The sequence below is a fragment of the Ambystoma mexicanum genome, chromosome 6q (genome assembly GCF_040938575.1).
Source record: "Ambystoma mexicanum isolate Mex_15411 chromosome 6q, UKY_AmexF1_1, whole genome shotgun sequence".
Lineage (NCBI taxonomy): Eukaryota > Metazoa > Chordata > Amphibia > Caudata > Ambystomatidae > Ambystoma > Ambystoma mexicanum.
The window spans coordinates 1,312,688,770-1,312,709,423 of NC_090937.1; the positions used below are offsets into that span (position 1 = coordinate 1,312,688,770).

A 20,654-nucleotide genomic window follows, 5' to 3' on the forward strand; every position below is an offset into this window, starting at 1 on the left:
TGTCCAAACTTTAGGTTTGCTCCAGTCACCTCTGGTGAAATACTTACTCTAAATATGAAAATGAAACCCACAAATCATAATTATGATTATTCACCTGCGTACCTAGCCAACGGCTGGCTATTGACTTCTGTGAATTCATCACCTGCTTTCTTAATTCCTCCACCTCACAAGGAATAGTTCCCAAAGAGCTTAAAGGTTCTATCCTAGCCCCCTTGTTGAAGACCCCCTCATTGGATCATTAGATGCTCCAGAATGATCACCACATTGCTGGCCTACAAAGATTCTCAAAAAGGTAGTCACTGCACATTTATAAACGTTTATGGAAGAACGATCCATTTAAAATCAGGCTTCAGGCCATGTCATGCAACCGAGACAGCAATCCTTACCATCTGGGATGACATTCTGAGATGAGCCGATGAGGACGATCTCACTTTTTTGGTCCTACTTGACCTCTCAGCAGCATTTGACACCAGCAACTTCAACATTCTTAAAACCAGACTGACTGAAGTTGTGTATCTGTCAGAAGATTCCCTAAAATAGTTTACCTCCTTTCCATCTGAGCGACCCCAACAAGTCAAGATAGCAGCATACTATTCCAGTCCAATATTGGTACTTTGCAGGGTTAAGCAGGGCTCCTACTTGTCACCCTTGTTCAATATTTATATTTGGCTACATTTCTCAATCTGATTTACATTATCACTACTATGCTGATGACATGATTCTCTTAAACGTATTTCTGATTGTGCATTGGAAATAAAAATCTGATTGATTTGTAATATACTACAGTTGAATCCTACAAAAACATAGGTAATTCTTCATGGCACCAAACATCTCTCGACTAACCTTCCAACATCCGATAAACATCAGGTAAAAAATCTTGGCTGTATCTGGCAGTCCAACCTTGCGAAACAGTGAAGACCATCCACTACTGCTTTAGTCTTCCGAGACCAATTCTTCCTCCTGCTCCAGTGAACGATCGATTGGTAGTGGTTCGCTCACTGATTAATTCTAAACTGGACTACTGCAACATCATTTACTCCCAGCCAAACAAATTCACAGTCTACAAAAATCCCAAAATGCAGCTATAAGATATTTTTTTCATGTGTCGAAATGTACATGTATTTCTATCCACCGCAAAGCACTTCATTGGTTGCCAGTACAACAGAGGATTCTTATTAAGCTCTTGTTTTTTAAGTGCCATAACTAAACTTGTAGTTTATCACCCTGTACGGTCTTTACGATCTTCAGATCAACTCCTTTTATTTGCCCCATCATCCCATTTTCTTTAAATCTACCCTTTTCTATAATTTTCTATCAGTGTTCTTCCACCTTGAATATCATCTGCATCTAGATACAGTTTTTCTGGCAGGTTTTTCTCCCGTGTTGGAGGAAATATGTGCAATACAAATAACAATCAAAATAAATGCGGGCTAAGAACATGCAAAGAACCTTGTGGCATGGCACTCTTAGAATGTAAGTCACCTTTGGGAGGTGCGCTGCTGCGCAGCTTGGGAGTGGCTTCCTGATCATGTCTCTCTGTCTCAGGCCACATCCTAAACAATAAAACATCCTGACTGGTGCTACCCAGTGACGAGCAAACAAGAAAAGGCAGAAGCAGAAGGCTTGGAGCACATGCTGAGTTACTGAGCATTCTCTGAACAGCGGAAGCTGAGAAATCCATGTCAGCATTTCCTCGACTAGAGCAGAGCCTGCGATCCAAACGGGCATCCATAGAGCAGGGCGCACTGCCGAAAGATATAGCGCGGCTTAGTAGCCCGAGGACTGGGCAGAGCTAACGGCAAGGGGACTGAAGCTGGTCTGGAAATCTCCTGCGCCATTACGATAACGCTGCATCCAGTGCACCCACGACAATCGAGGAGGATGGGGGATAAGGCCAACCCCCACCCTCCAGTGAGGTCCCGTACAACATCCTCCCTCCTAGGGGGCCGTGAATGCTCGGGCGCTGGTGCTTCCGGTTCCCCCCCACCCCCATTGGGTCCATGGTGCGCGCTGGACTGCAGGACCCCTGCTGGTCGACTGGGGTAGTGGCACCTCTTTGGTCTTGGAGGTATCCTGCCAGCAGAGGAGGAGAGCCAGGTGGGACACTTTCACTACCACGCTTCTGTTCCATGCGCAGATCTTCTGACTCCCGAAACAGCGGTTTCAGCGATGACCATTACCGCTCTGTGATTCCTGCAGGGATCGGATACAAGCCCTTACCACCTGTGGAGGCTCGCCTGGATAGGAGGTGAAGACAATGCCTGAAGGTGTGGCAAGCACTCGAGGCAAGTGGTCTCCCAGTAGACATTTAACCACGTAAGGCACAGAAGATAGGTGGCTCGCCTTGTACAATTGAAAAGAAGTAGCAAATCCCTATCACCGGCTGTCTACACGACCCTTCGGTGCATCTGCCCTCCCGCAAAAGGGAAATTGTCTCCGATATTGGCCCACCACAGACTACTATCCACTTCACATTAACCGGGAGGAGTGTATCTGAATCCTAGTGCAGCGACACTTAATGGTGGTACTTGGCACTTGCATAAACAATTGTCTGCGTGGTCAGAGAATCAAGCTGGCCCGCCCTACATACCTATGGGAGAGAAGGGAATCCATATCATCTACTACCCACATGTTCTTCAAATGCCAGTACCCCTGCACATATTGAAATGCCTCTGAGGCTGGCCCCGCCGCAGCTCATTAATCAACTAACAGGCTGGAACACGAGGGCCATAATCTGAGCCACTCCACCGGGTACGTTGACAACGACAATACTAAGGGGTCTGGAGACATAAAAGGACATATGTGAGGATCCTGGATCACAGAGCTAAGCTCTAACCACGGGGGAGGCAACAGCCCATCCTACTCCATGAAGGAGTGAAGAATACGGGTCACAGCAGTTGGTGGCTGCACGGGACTGCTGCACAGGCTGAATTAGCAGCAGTGCTCCAATACATTGTCAAGCACCCTTATTTGATCAACAGACCTTGCCCCCTATAAATACAGGCACAAGAAATACATAGTTGTGTACACTAATTGGAAGTGGAGTACTGTTTGCTGATTGGCCCTACATTCCCAATACTACGCTAACGTTACGCGGATCATGCTGTGTGAAATAACCTGACTATGTGGTACAGACCCTTGAGGACAGGGGCTATGCAGTTCATCCTGCGATTACACGGCTTAAACCAGGAAAGGCATGCACACCGAATATTGGACCAGGGGTGCAAGATACTACTACACAGACAATATCCTCTTACCTTGGGGATTTCATCAATGGCCGGCGAGGTATAGTCCTTGGTTAAGTCAAGAGAGTTGAATACTTAATCGACTACAGAGTCTTGTAGCTCAGTCAAAATAATAACATAGGCAACAGATGTACCATTGTCATTGACGAGCTTGGAAGGGAGTTGACCGGCACCAAAACTTGCAAAGAAGGGGTCGGACAAGCCAGCTACTAGACACTATACCAACTGTACCCTTTAAGAAACTGCCTAAAGACTTGCTGGTCATAGTTGCCTATCCTTTGTATAATCCATCGATAATGACAAAAGGTGCAGGTGCCAAGGAGAAGGACCCTATGGATTCTTTCAACAACTCCCAAACTCCTGCGGCGAATGTACTTGCACCCCTGCTGGGCAATGTCCCATCAACATCGACTGGCAACCCGAGAGAGGACCATCTACTAGCAACTGTCCAGTCAGGCTTTTTATCCTTGAATGTCAAAATGGATGACATAGTAGTGACAATTGGGTCGCTCAAGGCAAAATTGGACAAAGAGAGCACCCGGTAACAGAAACTGAATCCAGTATTAGTGTGATGTAAGACAAGTTGGACCAGCATGACCGAGACATAACACTCCTGAAGGGGGAGCTGAGCAAGATAAGGCGCAAATGTGAGGATTTTGAGTTAAGATCCAGGAGGAACAATGTGCGAATCGTTGGTGTTCCAGAATCAGCATGCAAGGGCCAGATGGAAGTTTTCGTGGAGGCACTTTTGAGATCCTTGTTTGCAATAGCATCTTTTTCCGATCAGTTTCTTGTAGAGCGAGCACATCGCACCCTAGCCTTGACACCCAAACCTGGAGCCCCCCGCACCATTATAGTGAGGCTGCCGAATTATATCGATAGACTTAATCCTTAGAATGTCCAGAGAAATGGGGACACTGAGGTACGAGGAAAGTAATATCCATATATACCTGGATTTTGCTGCGGGAGTGCAGGCCCAGAGAAGGTCCTATGACCCGGTGAAGAGGCAACTCAGACTGCACCGAATACCTTACGCTTTCATCTTCCAAGCAAAGTTGCGGATACAGCAGGGAGGCAGGGTGCACTTTTTGAAAATCTCACTGAAGCCATGGACTACTTTGAATTTCCTATCTCGATTCCCCCCGGAACCGGGATTTAGATCAGAACAGAGGCCGGAAGACGAGAGGAGAGATCCTGCAGACTGAACTATGTCAACTGCTATATCCTTTAAGCGCTGCTTTATATGATGGAGATTTCAAGTAGTACCTATACATTTGAGTTAGTAATGCCTGGATGTTGGTGTGTGGTTGTGGCTGGCATGGTTGCTGCAGCATGCGCGCCCTGGGAAACTTCCAAGAGTTACGGAGGGTTCAACATCTAGTTGGGGTTGATGGTGTGGGAGGTGGGAGGTGGGATGGGACCAGACATGACCCAGTTTAACCTTATACCTGAATCAAAGGCGGTTTGGGCTGGAATGCTTATCCTGTTAGATGGGACCAGAGTTATTTGGGGGGAGATTTCAATACAATTCTTGATATGACACTAGATCGGTCCTCGAATTGCGCCACAAGCACTCACAAAAGCAGCTAATACATTACACCAAATTCTATTGCAGCTACTCCTCATAGATGTGTGGTGAACACTTCATCCACACAGCAAGGAGTTCACGTATTACTTTACGGTTCATGATTCAGAATCCTGCATAGATTATTGGTTATTATCCACCTCGATTGCCAACATGGTACAAAGTTGCAATATCCTGCCACGCACACTGTCCGATCATTCCCCGTTTTTTATGTCCCTTGAGATGCACGACTCACCACCAAAAGTTATGCGATGGAGGATGACTTCTGCAATCCTCAGAGATACCAATATGTCTGAGGCTTTGCGTGCTGAAATTGCAGAATTGGTTTACATTAATGCCGGGTCTGTCCGCACCCACAGGGTGATTGGGAAACTTTCAAAGTCTGTGTTACACTCACCTGGCTCCCACAGAGGCGTCGATCTGAACTGGACAGCTGCGGTCTCCACCAATGTGACGCATAGGGCCGAGATGACGGACTGGACTGGCCCACCAAGCTTCATTTGCTTGGCCCGTAGGAATATTCTTCTGCAAATGGAGAAAGGGAATTAACCACCCGTGGAGTTGAGCGTAAATCCCCCCATCCCCAGCTGTTCTCCCCACAGATCACCTTTGATGTCCCCTCTTATAGTCTCACCTGATGGTTTGAAAAGATGAGCTCAACATCCTGCATTGAGCGCAGGGGCGCGTTGATAACCAGTTGCTTCATTGGCTCAAAGGAATTGGTGAGTTCCAGAACAATATTGACTCCGAAAAGCGAAGAGTTCCTGGTGGTAGCTGACGAAGTTCAGGTAAGGATTTGGCTTATCCTACACAGTTCAATAAAATAAGGCCAGAATGTAACCTGTTGCTTGCTCCCTTATTCAGGTGTGGAGAGAAAATATGAAGTTCCGGGGAATAATGCCTCCGGCGGTAAAATTAGGTAAGTCTATTGCAGTGAGAAGAATTCCCCTTGTTTGTCCCTTTGTCTCACCTTGTTGTCCTTTTGTTCCCCTTAGGGGCCGGGGTACGGTGAGGATGCAATGGAGACTGCGCCGACCCGTGAAGAGGAATAGTACCCCCGGCGGTAATCAGGTAAGTCTATGGGGGTAGTTACTATTGCCTCGGTTTATTCCCTTGGCTCACCTTTGCTGTTCTTGTGTTCCCCTTAGGTGCCAGAGTGCGGCAGGAACGTGCAGAAGGATGCGGTGGATCGTGAGGATGCTGCGAAGGCCGGTGAGTTCAGCGCGGCGCTGCAGCAGGCGAGGCGGCATGCGTAAAATGCTTCTTTCTTCAAGCTCGAAGGCGCGGTGGATCCGAAATTCAGGTAAGGATCGAAGGTTTTGCTCTTATTCTAACCCTTTCTCCTTCTGTTCCTCCCTTTTTCTAGGAGCTGCAGACTCGAGGCGGGCGTGGCAGAAGACTGGATGCAGGCTTGCAGACACGGTGAGCGTTACGCTGCTGGATGCAGAATAACGCGAAGCGTGTGCTGCTCTTCGGGCGTGGTTTAAATAGCCTCCAAAGTAGTCCCAGTTAAGTATTCCTCCCCAGCCCCACCCGAGTAAAAAATAGTCCTTCGGTAAAATAGTCCCTTCCAAACCTCATTTGGCTTGGAGCTCTGCAGCATGGTCTGCATCAGGTAAGTTTTACTCTATGAGCCTGGCGCCTATGGCGCCAGGACTGACTCTACATATGAGCCTGGCGCCATAGGCGCCAGGACCCCACCCAAACAGCCCCCAGCAGGGGTTTTTGGGCTTGCTCAAAATAACTTGATGCCTGCTTCCAGGGTTGCTGGACCTGGTCTGGTTCCCCAGGGGTGGGCATCATGACAGCCTGGGTCAGGGGAATTATTATGGCCAAAACCTCTGGTTCACTTAAAAATATCAGAAGAGAACTAAGCCAAACTGAGTCCCAGTTTAGGGAGCACAAGAATAAATACAGTGAAGCACATAAGGAAGAGACCCTAGCACAGATCCTAGCAGAGTTATTAATAGAATTCCACAAGCTTGCGGATAGGGAGGTTTTGTATATGGCCACACCAATAAGGGCTTGTAGATATGGAGACAGGGATAAGGATGGTAGGTCACTTGCTAATAAAAGCCTAGAATTACTGCAACACCATTGTGGGGATTCAAACGACAGATGGCTATCATAACCCAAGATAAAGACATCAATGACGCTTCTACAAACTTCTATACCACGCTTTATTCCAATAGAGATGAAGGTACAGAAAATGAATTGAGTAGATACCTGGTGTTATTGGAACTCCTCATGATCTCACCTGCAGCAAACCATGTCCTGGAACAGCCCATAACACAGGCTGAAATAGTTAATGTTGTTAAGTCACTTGCATCTGGGAAAGGCACCAGGGTCAGATGGCTTGGGTTTTAATTATCTAAAGAATTCCACCAAGAGTTGGCACCTATTCTACAGGGTGTGGGAAGAAGCTATGAACAGGGCGCTCTTCCGGAATTGATGCGGGAGGCTATTATCACTGTGTTACTTAAACCTCACAGGACCCCAGACAACATGGCCTCATACAGGCCTCTGTCATAGATTAACACAGATGTGAAAATATTCACGAAAATCCTGGCTTCTAGGCTTCTGCGGAGTATGCCCCTCTTAGTGCACCCAGACCAATCAGGCTTTATTCCTACCAGGTCGACTGCATTGAATCTCTGTCGCTTGCTTGGGGTGATGGCGCAGGTGAATCTGGGTGTGACGCAATGGTGCTGCTTTAGATCTCGAAAAGGCATTTGACTTTGTTGTGGAGATATTTGTTCATGGTGTTGGGCTGTATTGGGATTCACCCTTATTTTCTGAGCTGTGTACGACTCCTCTACACTAGACCGGGCACCAAAGTCCTAAAAAATCAAACACTTTCAACATTATTTTCTCTCAGGAGTGGCATCAGACAGGGATGCCCCTTCTCCCCAATACTCTGCCCTTACCATCAAACCCATGGCCGCTTTCATTAGGCAGGTGCATGGAGACACAGGAAATAAGGATAAGCGAGCCACCACAGATAATCGCTCTACGCCGATGATGCCCTCCTATATGTCAGAGACCCCAAACACAACCTTGAACCCATAATGAAGGACAGCCATACTTTCTCTCGATACTCTGGCTATAAAATAAATGATTCCAAATTGGAACTGTTCCCCATCACACACATCACCACGCAACCCCCCAACATAGGTGGGTTTAAATGGTCACCGACCCAATTCCGGTACTTAAGAATCATGGTGTCTCAGGACCGACAGTTATTATACACAGACAATTATGACTCCTATTTGCTACAGTTGGCTACAAAGTTACGATTATGGACAAAACTCCCAATGTCACTTTATGGCAGGTAGCGTTTTGAAAATGGTAGTCCTTCTGAAATTGTTAGATTATTTTTGTAACATCCCCCTATGGCCCGGTAGGCCCTTTTTAATTAAACTTAAATCGCTAGCCAGCGAATTTGTCTGGGGAACTGGTGTGGCAAGGATAAACTGGCATAAACCAGCTGATCCATACTCAAGTGGTGGACTAGCAGCACCCGACTTTGAACTCTATTACTTGGTGTCACAAGCCCAATTTGCAAGATATTGGTGTACCCCCGCAGACACAGCTACACATATACCGTTGGAAAGATATGCAGCTTCCCCCACTGACATTAGTTCAGTTATATTTAGTATAAAACACAGAGACTCGTTCGCATTTGACCCCGTTAGTACCATTAACGGTGCATGCTCAAACATTTTTGCAAAAATTGATGTGGAAACATCATATGACCGAGAAGCCCCATTAAGGATCTCTCCCACCTTCGACAAAAAGTTGCAAAGAACTTGGGACCCCACTAAACAATAAAAATTAGACGATATGTACCCTGAAGGGGAATATGTCACTCAAAGAGAATGTGTGAACGACATTGGGGGCGGGGAGTTGAAAATGCTGCAGTACCACCAAATGAGAGCTGCATTCCGTGGGAGATGGCCATCATTTCCGAAAGAACCAGATTTGCACTAATGTATAAGAGCCATTATGTCTACTGTTGAAACACGAAATGGGGTGTCCAGGTTGTATGGTATAATACAATCTCATATTCCCTCGCAAAACTCCATCAAAACAACATGGGAGGCCAGGGTGGGTACCCCGATTGGGGATGACAAATGGCGCAAATACTGTCTTAACTAAATCCATGTCCTTGAATGCTGGGCTGCGTCTGATTCAGTGTAAAATATTGAACCAGTTGCACTACGCTCCCTTTACAAAGCCCACATTTATGACAAACTGCTCTGGTGAATGTTTAAAATGCAGGTCTCCACAGGCAGATACCATCCATATGTATTGGTAATGTCCCCAGATTACATCATTCTGGAGAGGAGTAGCTGAGGCCATAGAAGACATGGTCCATATTCCAACCTGTTTGGCGACATTGGTAAATCCTTCGAGACAACGAGAAGGCTTTTTAATGTAGCATGTGCTGTGGCCAAGAAATGTATCTTAAAATGCTGGAAATCAAAAAATGCTCCCAACTTGGAGGACTAGCTTCGTGAGCGAACGTATCTTAATGAATGTGAAGAGCAATTTGTTTTTTCTGTACCTTCGACATGCCGCCCCCTAAGGACATATGAGCCCCGTTCAGAATATATTTGTGTAGTTGGACACCGACAGTGACAGCCCTTGAACAAAATCTGATAAAACATCTGGAAACGGTTCATATATGATTGTTGGAAAGAAATGTTGCACACTGTATATATCTAAGGCTGAATTGTCTAACTTGTAACTGACAATTGAATAAATAAAGTTTGAAAACAAAGAATGCAAGTCACCTTTAGTAGCAATTTGTGGTAAATGCGAAAGTGCATGAGTAAAAAAACTGTAAAAATATCACAGCTGCCCCCAGCTTGTTTTCATCTCACTGTAAAAGTATGCAAAAAGTAAAAGAAATTATATAAAAAGATGTAAGGATACTACGTATCCTAACTGCAATTCATTGCAAAGTGATGTATGCAATTGTAAAAACACAAGAATTCACAAAGAAAGACATTGGGTCTAATCATAAGTTTGGTGGTATCTGAGAGGTAAATCTGCTGAGATACCACCAAACTGTATTACCATTACTACCAGTTGGTCTGGTGCTATTTCCGCTGGATTACAAGTGGCGGTAGGCAGTGTTTGTCCTCATTATTTGGAGTCCATAGGACTCAATGGGGGATTTGTGGCGGAATTTGTCAGAAAGCTGGCTGATTTTCCTCCAACTTTCAGCCAAAGTTAGAGCTAAGCGGTGAGGTAATGCGGCGGCATACAGTAATACTGCTGCATTTCACCCGGACCGCCCAACTTGTAAATGAGGCCCATAGTCTCTCTGTACTGATCTTCTTTGGGACTAGTCAGTTCCCCCTTAAGAATGAGCAACACAGGCGCCCTCCGAAAAGTCATGGTAGGGTTCCAAACAAACAAAAAAGTGAGGGTGTCCCATAGAAATCTATGGAGGGAATTCTGAAACTGCCCTTTTAAATGTAAGCGGACCATGTGGACAGTGTCTGACAAGAAACCACATCAAAGCATTCTCTTTGAAAATGTGTACGTCAGCAGGTAAAGGACTAGTTCCTAAATAAAAGTGTTTTGACTCACCCAGAAAATAATCCATAGTTAGGCGGATTTATTTATTTAGATGATCAAGGGACCAACATTATAGGTAGTGAATACAACAATGATATTTAGTTTAGCACACCATCTACCTTCTTAATAGCATAAAACTTTAAACTAACTTTGAAAAATTATTGGTAACTTGGATGCATTTAATATTAAACACAATCTTTCCTTATTCAAACCAATGTCCTATACATTTGCAAGATTGACTTTGTAAGAGGATTCAATTCAACACTACAGCTAAGTCAATGCCTAGTCTGGGATACTGAATGGAAACACTTATTGATATATCTTTATGTCCAGTTCATGAGTTCTGGATGACTACCCCTATATAACACCCCTCTCTTGGAATCCCCCTGACCCCACTGAGCCAAGAAGTAGTTCTGTTTTGCAAGTTTTAAAAGGTTTATTTGAGAATTTAAACTATATATATATATATATATATATATATATATATATATATATATATATATATATATCACACTTTATAATACATTAATATCTGATAGTACACTTAGACATATGATGTTGATCAACAATGGATAATCTGGCACTAGCACACTTCTTTACAATCAATGAGGAGTTAGAATAGGATGGATCAAGTAGCAAAAATACTTTTATGATTTCAAATGGATGCAATGTTGAATGAAATACAGTACAGAACTAACTAATATGGTTTCACAAGATATCATATTTTCGCTTTTCCCCTGGTGGCAATTCCCCCCCTCCCCTATGCAATGTAAGACATGGAAGTAGATGGAAAGTGGAGCACACAGTTCTCAGGAATGCAATCAAATACAATACGAAATTCAGTTCCCCCCCAGCAAGCTTAGAGAAAACCAGTATGAGTTTTCAAACACAGACCCAAGTGCTTTGAATGTGGTGGCAATGAAGTGAGAAATATGCTGAAAATGTTTTTAATTCCCTTTAGGAGGTTCAGGGTGAGTGAGAGATACTAGGGATGAGTTCAGGCTCACTTTAGCAATGATTCAGAGATGGTGATTAAGAGGCAAACAAATTTCTAGCAAGGAAAGAAATGATGTGGCTCTATTTTTAACCAAATCGCAAATCGCGGTAAAATTCGCAAGTGCATGAATCGTGATTGCGGAAAAAGTATAAGGAGTAGGAAACGGTTCCAGAGATACGGACGATTAAATAAAGGTAGTTTTTCGGATTTAAAGTAAACTCAAAATGACCGGTGACAGCTTGCAGCTTCAGAATTGACAAGTGACAGTGGTGCAGCTTTACAAGATGACAAGTGACAACTTCTAGGAGGCAGTTCTGGTTAGATTAAAATAGTTTGGATTAGATTATTTTAACTAAGAGATTGGTTCTGCACAGTTCTGCTAGGTACTCACAATATATTTTTTAAATAGGCCTCGCCACGGATCTGGTCAGGTTTTGGACTGGACTCCGGTTCTAGTCTCGGCACTTCACAGTGATCTGGGTCAGCTCTCTGGTTCTGCTAACAGCGGTCTGGGTCACTCTGGATCTCTGGCCTCTGGTTCTGGATACTGCTCTGCTTTCTCTGGGTACAGCACTGCTTCTGGATCTTTCTGGCGCAGGGTTTCAGGCCAGAATCAACAGCTCAGCCCGGCTGTGAATAGTCTGCAAATGATTTTGAGGATGCTGAGGCCTGCTGAGAAGAGTTCTCAGTTTGTGGGTCTAGGCCCTTGCTTTAAGTTCTGAAGTAAAGTTCTGGTCTTTGGAGATTGATGGATTTGAAGTCTGGATCTCTGGATGTGAAGTCGTCGGTCAGCATGCTCCGCAGCAAATGGAATTGAATCTCTCTACTTGTCCCAGCAGTCTCTTTTTATGTGTTTTAAAAATGGGCGTGTGCATGGGCCTAGCTAAGCCTGCCCATCTCTACTTGTCATTGGCCCAATTCTCCCCTCTCCCATGATTGGGGGAAGGAAATGTGAGTCAGAGTGATGCTGTAGGTTTTATGGGTCAGAGAATCCTCCCCTGGTCAGTTTGCCCACAAATCTATATTTGATTCAAATACATATTGCACAGATACACAGTCATTTAAAATTACATGCACCCATCACATACCACATGAGGTATACTCTGTTCAAACTCTGCTCTTCTTGGGGGCTTGCATTCAGAAATGGCAACATTTTGCACTTTTTAACTGGTTTTGCAATATCGGACATTTACCCAAATTTACACACATGTGCGCAAGGAGTGTGGACATTAATTGATGAAGTGTCAGATTTTTAACATGCAGACATTTGGAGTGAAACCCTATTTTCCGCTAGCAACCCCCCAGATCATACCACCGGGTCCTAAAACCTCTTAAAATGTGGGCAGAAAAATCACAAGAATTATGGTATCATTTAACTAATTTTGACAAGTCCGCACCATGAGTTATACATCTTTCTTAAAATTATATTCTGGCCAACAGGGGTGTGTCTTCCCAGGTCACATGGTGGAGAAACCAGTCTATCCACTTTCTTTAAGCTCAGCCTGTCCTCAGAGGGGGCTGCCCCTCCCCGTTTCTGCCAAGAGGAAGCCACTTTTACGACGCCCCCAATAAACCATCTGCCTGGGCCCAGGACAGGCCTTTGTTCAACTCCCTGTAGCTGCTCCACCCCTAATCTAATCAGAGAGGTGACAACTCCTTTTGGCAAGGGGAAGAGTGGCTGAGCAGGTTTTAACTCCTGTGGGGGTAGATGTCAGGCAGCATTCAGTTTCATTAAGCCAGGTTTCAGCTAAATGTCACTTTTTGTCCCACAGTGTAAGTCTATTACGATTTTTACATACACATTAAATAATTACTTCCTTCAAGTCATTTCAGAATATAGTTTTACATTGTATCCACCTCTTAGCAAGTCTTTCCTTGGTCTGGTTTTGTTTCATTTGTTCAGTTTTACACAAAGGTCTGGTGGTTTTAAAACGCTGGCTTTCTGATAGTGGTGAGTACTGGTAATGCAACCATTTTTGGGATTAAGAAAATGAATTCCCCACAGTTCTAGGTTGCTTTTGGCAATCAGCATTGCCATTCCCAATGGTTTCAGGCTACTGTGTGGGTAGCCCAATGGTGGTTTTAAGCAGTGCCCTCCTGTGCTCACAACCTAGGCAGAAATGGGTGGCAGCCTATTCTTCATGCATTTCCCTGTGCATTTTCTGGGAAGTTCTGGCCATCATGATGTTTTCCATGCCAGTACTGCACAGTTTTCCTATTCTGGCCTACATGTGGGCTTTTTGGCCATCTTGGATTTTCTAAGCCCACAGCACCAAATGTTGCAGCATGATAGCTCAAACGTGGGTCAGGACACCCAACAACTTGGCACACATATTTTACTGCATACTTTCTCATTTGACACGTTTCATGTGTGCGTATTTACTGTGCACATGCATTAGACCACAGTTTGCCATGCCAGTCTTCATTTAAGACTGATCTTTTTATGGATCAGTTTATATCCGGAGAGGCAGCAAATTCCCAGGTTTCCCCAATACTCTTAAATAATACATTCTTTGTTTTATTTAAATGGATTCTACTAAATTCAGTGAGCCTATACATTACTACCTGTTTATGCAACTGGTCTTTAATATACATCATTTTATTATAGATCCAACAGAGATTAAGAAACAAATATTGACTTACCTCGGGTATAGCATTTCCAGCAATGAGCCAGGCCTGTTTTCCCATTGATAGAAAATAATTTAACAGCAAAACAGCATGCTCCTCTTCATCACCAGCTAGAAGATCTAGGAATTGCTGATAGACAAGAAGGAATCCTCAGGACTTACACTTAAAATGTGCACAGCTTATATTACATATTGCAAGACGTGAACTGAGCACATGTTTAATCAAAAATGCCGGTTCCATGTGAATAGGTTGTCTGAAAAATGTCATCAGAGGCAAATTGCTTTTCCTGACCCCTAAAATGCTGGCGGCATTTTCCTTGACAAGATGTTCACTGGATATCAACAAACCCACTACGAGCAAGTCAACAATGTCATAATGCTAGAAAATGGTTGCATTTCTGGTACCTTCTCTGCCCACAGCTACAAAACATTAACAGTAGTAGAGTGTGCTCATAAACATTATCATTCTTGTCCTTTCCAATAATCCAAGTGCCTCATTCATTTCTGTTCTGGCCTCAAACTCTACTTTTAAAATCGTCTTTTCAAATGCCTATAATAAAAATGGTACCTGTGCCAGAGGTGTTATAAAAACATTTTTAGTAATAATGTCATGCTTTTTCTAGCGATTCCTACCAGATTCAACCAGTTTCTAAGTGCTGATAATTGGCGCACTATCGTTACCCACTTGTGGTACTCAATTATCGACCTCCGGGAGATGAATGGCTGAGTAGGGGAGACCATGGTATCAAACCTATGTCACGTGGCATCGCCCTGCTCTCAAGGCAAGTGATGCACTTGAGCTAATATTTTTCAACTGTTAAGTCATATGCATGATCAAGAAAATATTAATTCTAAAAACAAAGGCAACACAAGTGGAATCCACCTAAAGCTCAGGTTGACCAACTACATAGGCAATTGTGGAGTTGCTGATTAGGCCCTCAAACCACCGGACTGATCTTCTGGACCCTCTTGTCACCCTCACAAAAAAAATGATTATTAGCGTCAACCAACATTAACTGCCAAATGTGCCACTATGCAACCTCAGACTGACAAAATAACGTTCCACCTGGAAAACTACAGCTAGGCTAGTTGCTGGGCAGACATGTTGAGAACCCCATTACCCTAAAATGGGAATGGCCAAGTATTAAGTTCAAAGTAGTAAAGCAGACTCGCCAATGTTCCTCAGGTGAAGCCTTTATTGCAATAAGAAAGTTAACAAGCAGACGTCACAGCCAACCAGGAGCAGCACAGAATATCTCCCATCAATGCTCAGCCCCCAACTGCCTTCAGCTGGAATGCAGAGCCCCCTACAACTCTCTCAAAGCTATCCTTGCTCCCAGGAGTCCGGCAACTGTTGCAGAGGCAACTGTATGCAGGGATGGTGAACATGCAAGAAGACAACAGAACACTCAGTCACTGCCCAAATCACTTTTTAGGGTGCTTTGCCTCACCCACAAATGCAGTCACTAAAGCTCTTTGAAATACTTCAGCAATGAACTAAGACACTATGCTTTATAACTCGTCCCACCAATTAAAATATACCCCCCAGGATCCCGATGCCGCTCCAATGGCAGATGCAGCATTGCAATTTAAAGATCCAGACTTCTACTTCTCAAAATCCAATTAGGTAGCCTCCAGGACAAAATTGAAAGCCTAACCTTTGTTCCACAACTCTTCAGCCAAAAATCACCCAGTAGACACTCTGCTCACCACGTGGATCTCACTGGATTCCTCGTTGCAAGAAGGGAAAGTGGAAGGCAGACAGTGCAGAGCCGGTGATCGTGTAGCATAATTTAAAAGCATACATTTAGGACAGAAATACAGAGTGGAGGGACTTTTAGGGGAGAGTGCAACATGTGCATATGATGTGTGTTAAGATGGCTTTTCAGAATCAATCCTGTTGTAGATTCTGAGAGGCCAACCTATTATGGTGGATAGGAATAAGACTGATGTCTAGCCAAAACCATTCAAGGTAGACTAGCAAAGCAGTAAGGCTTAGACTCAGGAGGGTGTGAGAGTGGTCTAGGGCTACAATGACACACACACACACACACATCACTCTGATAACTCAAATTAGAGAGAAGATTTGCAAAATATGCAATCATTTATTAGGCCTTTGAATACACTCTAAGCAATGAAAAACTCAGGTAAGTATTGTCACAAAACTATCATATACATTCACTATAGGGGGTCTGCTAACAGAACCCCAACATTTTACTTTAAGAAATAGTTATGCAAAAGTGTGCAATGTTAAGAGCTACTGTGTGTGTAAAGCAAGGGAGAAATAGAGCAAACAACAATTTAGAACTAGTTGGAGTCAGATAAGTAAACTGATCTAAATTGGGTAGAACACCCACCGAAAAACCTAAAACAAGGTCAATAGTTCTTAGTAAGGCCAACCCTGCTTAAAATTGGGGCCTGGTGCCTAGTGTCCAAAAGTCAACAGTTCCACAATATGTACTTTGTAGCAGAGTTTCCTATGTGATTCGTGAACACGAGTTGCCAAAGCACACAGTTGTGAGCAAATGTACCAGAAGTAGAATAAAAAGATTAGGTCCTTACACGTTTCTCTCTCCCAATCTCATCACTTTAGGGGAAGCCAAGGTGTATCCGTGACCAGACCACAACTGATCTTAGTCAGGCAGGGGACAGATCGGGTTAGGGGTTCAGGCCCATACAACCCTATGGCAGGATGGTGTTCGGGTCGGGGGGTGGGGGGAAAATAGCTATGAAAACTCACCCCCCTTCAGCAACCAATTCAGAGAATTCTACATCTGCTAGGCCTAAACTGTGCCCAGTCAAGCAGGTTCAGGGGTCTGAGGTGCAAAGGTCACTTTCGGAATCAGGATTGGGTCTCGCCATTCAGTTGTTCCACACTCGTGCAAGGCAGTTCTGGAGACTGGACTGCTGGACCCAGTTGGCACAACAAGATGGTGACTTCCATGGAACAGGCTACCTCCAGGGACCACCAAGATATGAAGATGGGTTGCTGCAGGAATCGCCATTATCAGGAAGTGACAGGCGATCGTCGTGGTGCGAACAAAGGAGCAGGACCTGCATGGCTTCCCTTCAGTCAGGAAGGCAAAATCTGCACGAGCTGGCATCTTGTTACACAAGTTAAAGATTTACCAAGTTTCAAGGATGAAGTTGGAACGGTGACCCGCGCAGCAAGGACGCGCAGGAGCGAGCTGTTCAGTCCACCCGGTAGTCCTGGGATATCAGGAGAGATGAGCAAGGCTTCACTGGCACTTGGCTGGAAACAATGCCGGTCAGCTGCAATGGTCGTCATCCGATCTTCAGCAGTGGTCTTGGCTCCAATGATGAAATCTCGAATGGCTGCAGGAGTCCTCCTTTCACCTAGGATTTTGACTGAAGTCTCCAATGAAACGGATCTGCACCATTCATACTGGCAGGGACTTTCCAATCACGGACAACAACAGACACACTGTGGCTCAGATGTGGAATGACAGAGAGCCATCCCCACATCCGTCCAAACACAAAGACAGCCACTTTGCCAGGGAAAGCAAAACCTTTACCCGGGAAAGGGATTTCCATATATGGCAATTCTAGACCTGAGATGGCAGGAACAAGGCACAAAATGACCAAAGGATGGGCGAGAATCTTGTGGCACAACAATTTCAGAGTATATGCTATTCTAAATGGCTTCATGCTGTAAAATACAAAAGTGCACAAGTAAAAAATAAAAAACAAGGTAGAAAAATATTCACTGCTACCAGCCCATACTGGGCACATTGTGCATGTAACCACAACGTTAAACGGGCATTGGCAAAGCCAATAGTATTGGTGTTTGTAGTTTATTGCATTTTACATTTAGCATGGAGGGAAGGAATGACCATACAGGGAGGAAGAAATGACAGCATGGAAGGGAATGAAGGTCAGCACCAGGGTGTGAGGGAAACATTGTGGGGGGGAGGAATAAGAAATACATGGAAACACAAGGGAGAATAAAACATCTAATAGATGAAAGCTAGGCCAGCAACAGTACACATTAGCATTGTTCATCATTTTAAGGAATGAGCGACAGTGCAAATTGGCGAAAGGAGTGACAGCACCAAGGGGGTGGGGAAGATCGACAGAGCAGAGGTGAGCGGAGAAATGGTGCTAGAGGGGGAAGGAACAGCAGCAAATGGGGAAGGAGCGACAGCACACGGGGGATGGAGTGACAGTACACAAGGGGATGGAGCAACAGTGCACGAGGGATGGAGCGACAGCATCTGGGGGTTGGGGCAGCAGTGCAAGGGGGAGGAGTGGCAGCGCAAGGGTGGAAAGTGGGACAGAGCAAGGGGGGGAAAGTGGGACAGCGCAAGGGGGAAAAGAGGGACAGCGCAAGGGGGAAAAGAGGGACAGCGCAAGGGGGAAAAGAGGGACAGCGCAAGGGGGAAAAGAGGGACAGCGCAAGGGGGAAAAGAGGGACAGCGCAAGGGGGGAAAGAGGGACAGCGCAAGGGGGGAAAGAGGGACAGCGCAAGGGGGAAAGAGGGACAGCGCAAGGGGGAAAGAGGGACAGCGCAAGGGGGAAAAGAGGGACAGCGCAAGGGGAAAAAAGTGACAGCGCAAGGGGGATGGAGCAATAGTGCACGGGGGATGGAGCGAAAGCATCTGGGGGTTGGGGCAGCAGTGCAAGGAGGAGGAGTGGCAGCGCAAGGGTGGAAAGTGGGACAGCGCAAGGGGGAAAAGAGGGACAGCACAAGGGGGGAAGAGGGAAAGCACAAGGGAGGAGGGACAGCACAAGGGATCAGCACAAGAGGGAGGAGGGACATTGCAAGGGAGGGAGGAGGGACACTGCAAGGGAAGAAGGGGTGCACAAGGGAGGGGAAATTAGCAATAGTGTAAGGGGTGAAGGAGTGACAAGACAAGGGGGAGGAGCAATAGTGAAAGGGGGGGAGGAGGGACAGCGCAAGGGAGGGAGAAGGGAGGAGGGACAGTGCAAGGGAGGGAGAAGAGAGGAGGGACAGCCCAAGGGAGGAGGGACAGTGCAAGGGAGGGAGAAGGGAGGAGGGACAGTGCAAGGGAGGGAGGAGGGACAGTGCAAGGGAAGGAGAAGGGAGGAGGGACAGTCCAAGGGAGGGAGAAGGGAGGAGGGACAGTCCAAGGGAGGGAGAAGGGAGGAGGGACAGTCCAAGGGAGGGAGAAGGGAGGAGGGACAGTCCAAGGGAGGAGGGACAGTGCAAGGGAGGGAGAAGGGAGGAGGGACAGTGCAAGGGAGGGATGAGGGGGATGGACAGTGCAAGGGAGGAGGGACAGCGCAAAGAAGGGGGGAGGGACAGTGCAAGGGAGGAGGGACAGCGCAAAGAAGGGAGGAGGGACAGCGCAAAGGAAGGGAGGAGGGGCAGCACAAGGAAGGGAGGAGGGGCAGCACAAGGAAGGGAGGAGGGGCAGCACAAGGAAGGGAGGAGGGGCAGCACAAGGAAGGGAGGAGGGGCAGCACAAGGAAGGGAGGAGGGGCAGCACAAGGAAGGGAGGAGTGGCAGCACAAGGAAGGGAGGAGGGGCAGCGCAAAGGGGGAGGAGGGACAGCGCAAAGGGGGAGGAGGGACAGCGCAAAGGGGGAGGAGGGACAGCGCAAAGGAGGGGGGATGGACAGGGCAAAGTGGGAGCAGCAATGCTGGTTGCATGTATAATTGCAGCCTTCTGTCATAGTTGTCCTATATTGTAGTTTTGATCTCACTGTGATTTCTTTCAAGGACACCTGTATGCTGTCCGTGGGAGTGCACTTCTCCAATGAACTACAACCTGCAGATGTCCTCACAACATATTTTATTGGAGAGGTGAAGCACCACTGGCAACATACAGATGTCCTCATAAAAAAATCACATTGATATTTCTTATGAGGACATCTGAATGTTGTCAATGATACTGCGCCTCTCAAAAGAAATGTAAAGAAAATAAACAAGAACCAGGGAAACAGGAAATAGAAATGAAACCGATTGGCAGCAGGAGAAAACATTTGTCAGGTATACTGCACCTCTCCAATGAACTAAAATGTACAACAGTCCTCACAACTTATTTTATAGGAGAGGTGCAGTACCACTGGCAACATACATATGTCCTCATACAAAATCACACAGATTTCTTATGTGGACATTTGTATGTTGTCAGTGTTACTGCACCTCTACATAATCACTTGTAGGGTAACAACATCTAGAAAGCAAAACCTACGTGTATCCCTGCGGGGCCAGTAAAGTAGCCCAACTCCCTCTGGCTGCGAAAAGAAAGATCACTACTTGGCCGCAGCTTTGAAATGGACACAGCCACGTGACATGGTACAATACTCCTGATTGGGAGAAAATCAGTTAAACAAGCCACAATTGGTTTACATTGGTATAATGGAACAAGAAATAACATTTAGTGTGTCGGTCGATTTCAGTTGTCATGCCAACCACAAAGTCAGATTTCTGGCACCCTTTACCCTCTCTCACTTCTATGTAGCAATGGTGTTGTGTGCCAAAAAAAAAAAGAAAAAGTTACAAGGATAAACAGTATCCTAACCGCATATAACTTTGGGGTGATGTGTGTAGATTTGATTTAAAAATACAAGAATTCCACTAAGGGAGGTATGGTCTCTCTCTGTACTGAAAGTCTTAAGAACTTA

At 45.6% G+C, this 20,654-nt stretch overlaps 1 protein-coding gene across 2 annotated transcripts in view; it reads right to left on the reverse strand.

The window, feature by feature from the left end:
* The window catches only part of CC2D2A (coiled-coil and C2 domain containing 2A), a 1,164,962-nt gene that overhangs the window by 88,217 nt on the left and 1,056,091 nt on the right, over window positions 1–20,654 (reverse strand). For both annotated transcript variants that reach the window (XM_069631936.1, XM_069631935.1), the window contains one exon: window positions 14,060–14,173. In XM_069631936.1, the coding sequence (XP_069488037.1) occupies window positions 14,060–14,173 (114 nt within the window). The remainder of the gene's footprint in view (window positions 1–14,059; window positions 14,174–20,654) is intronic.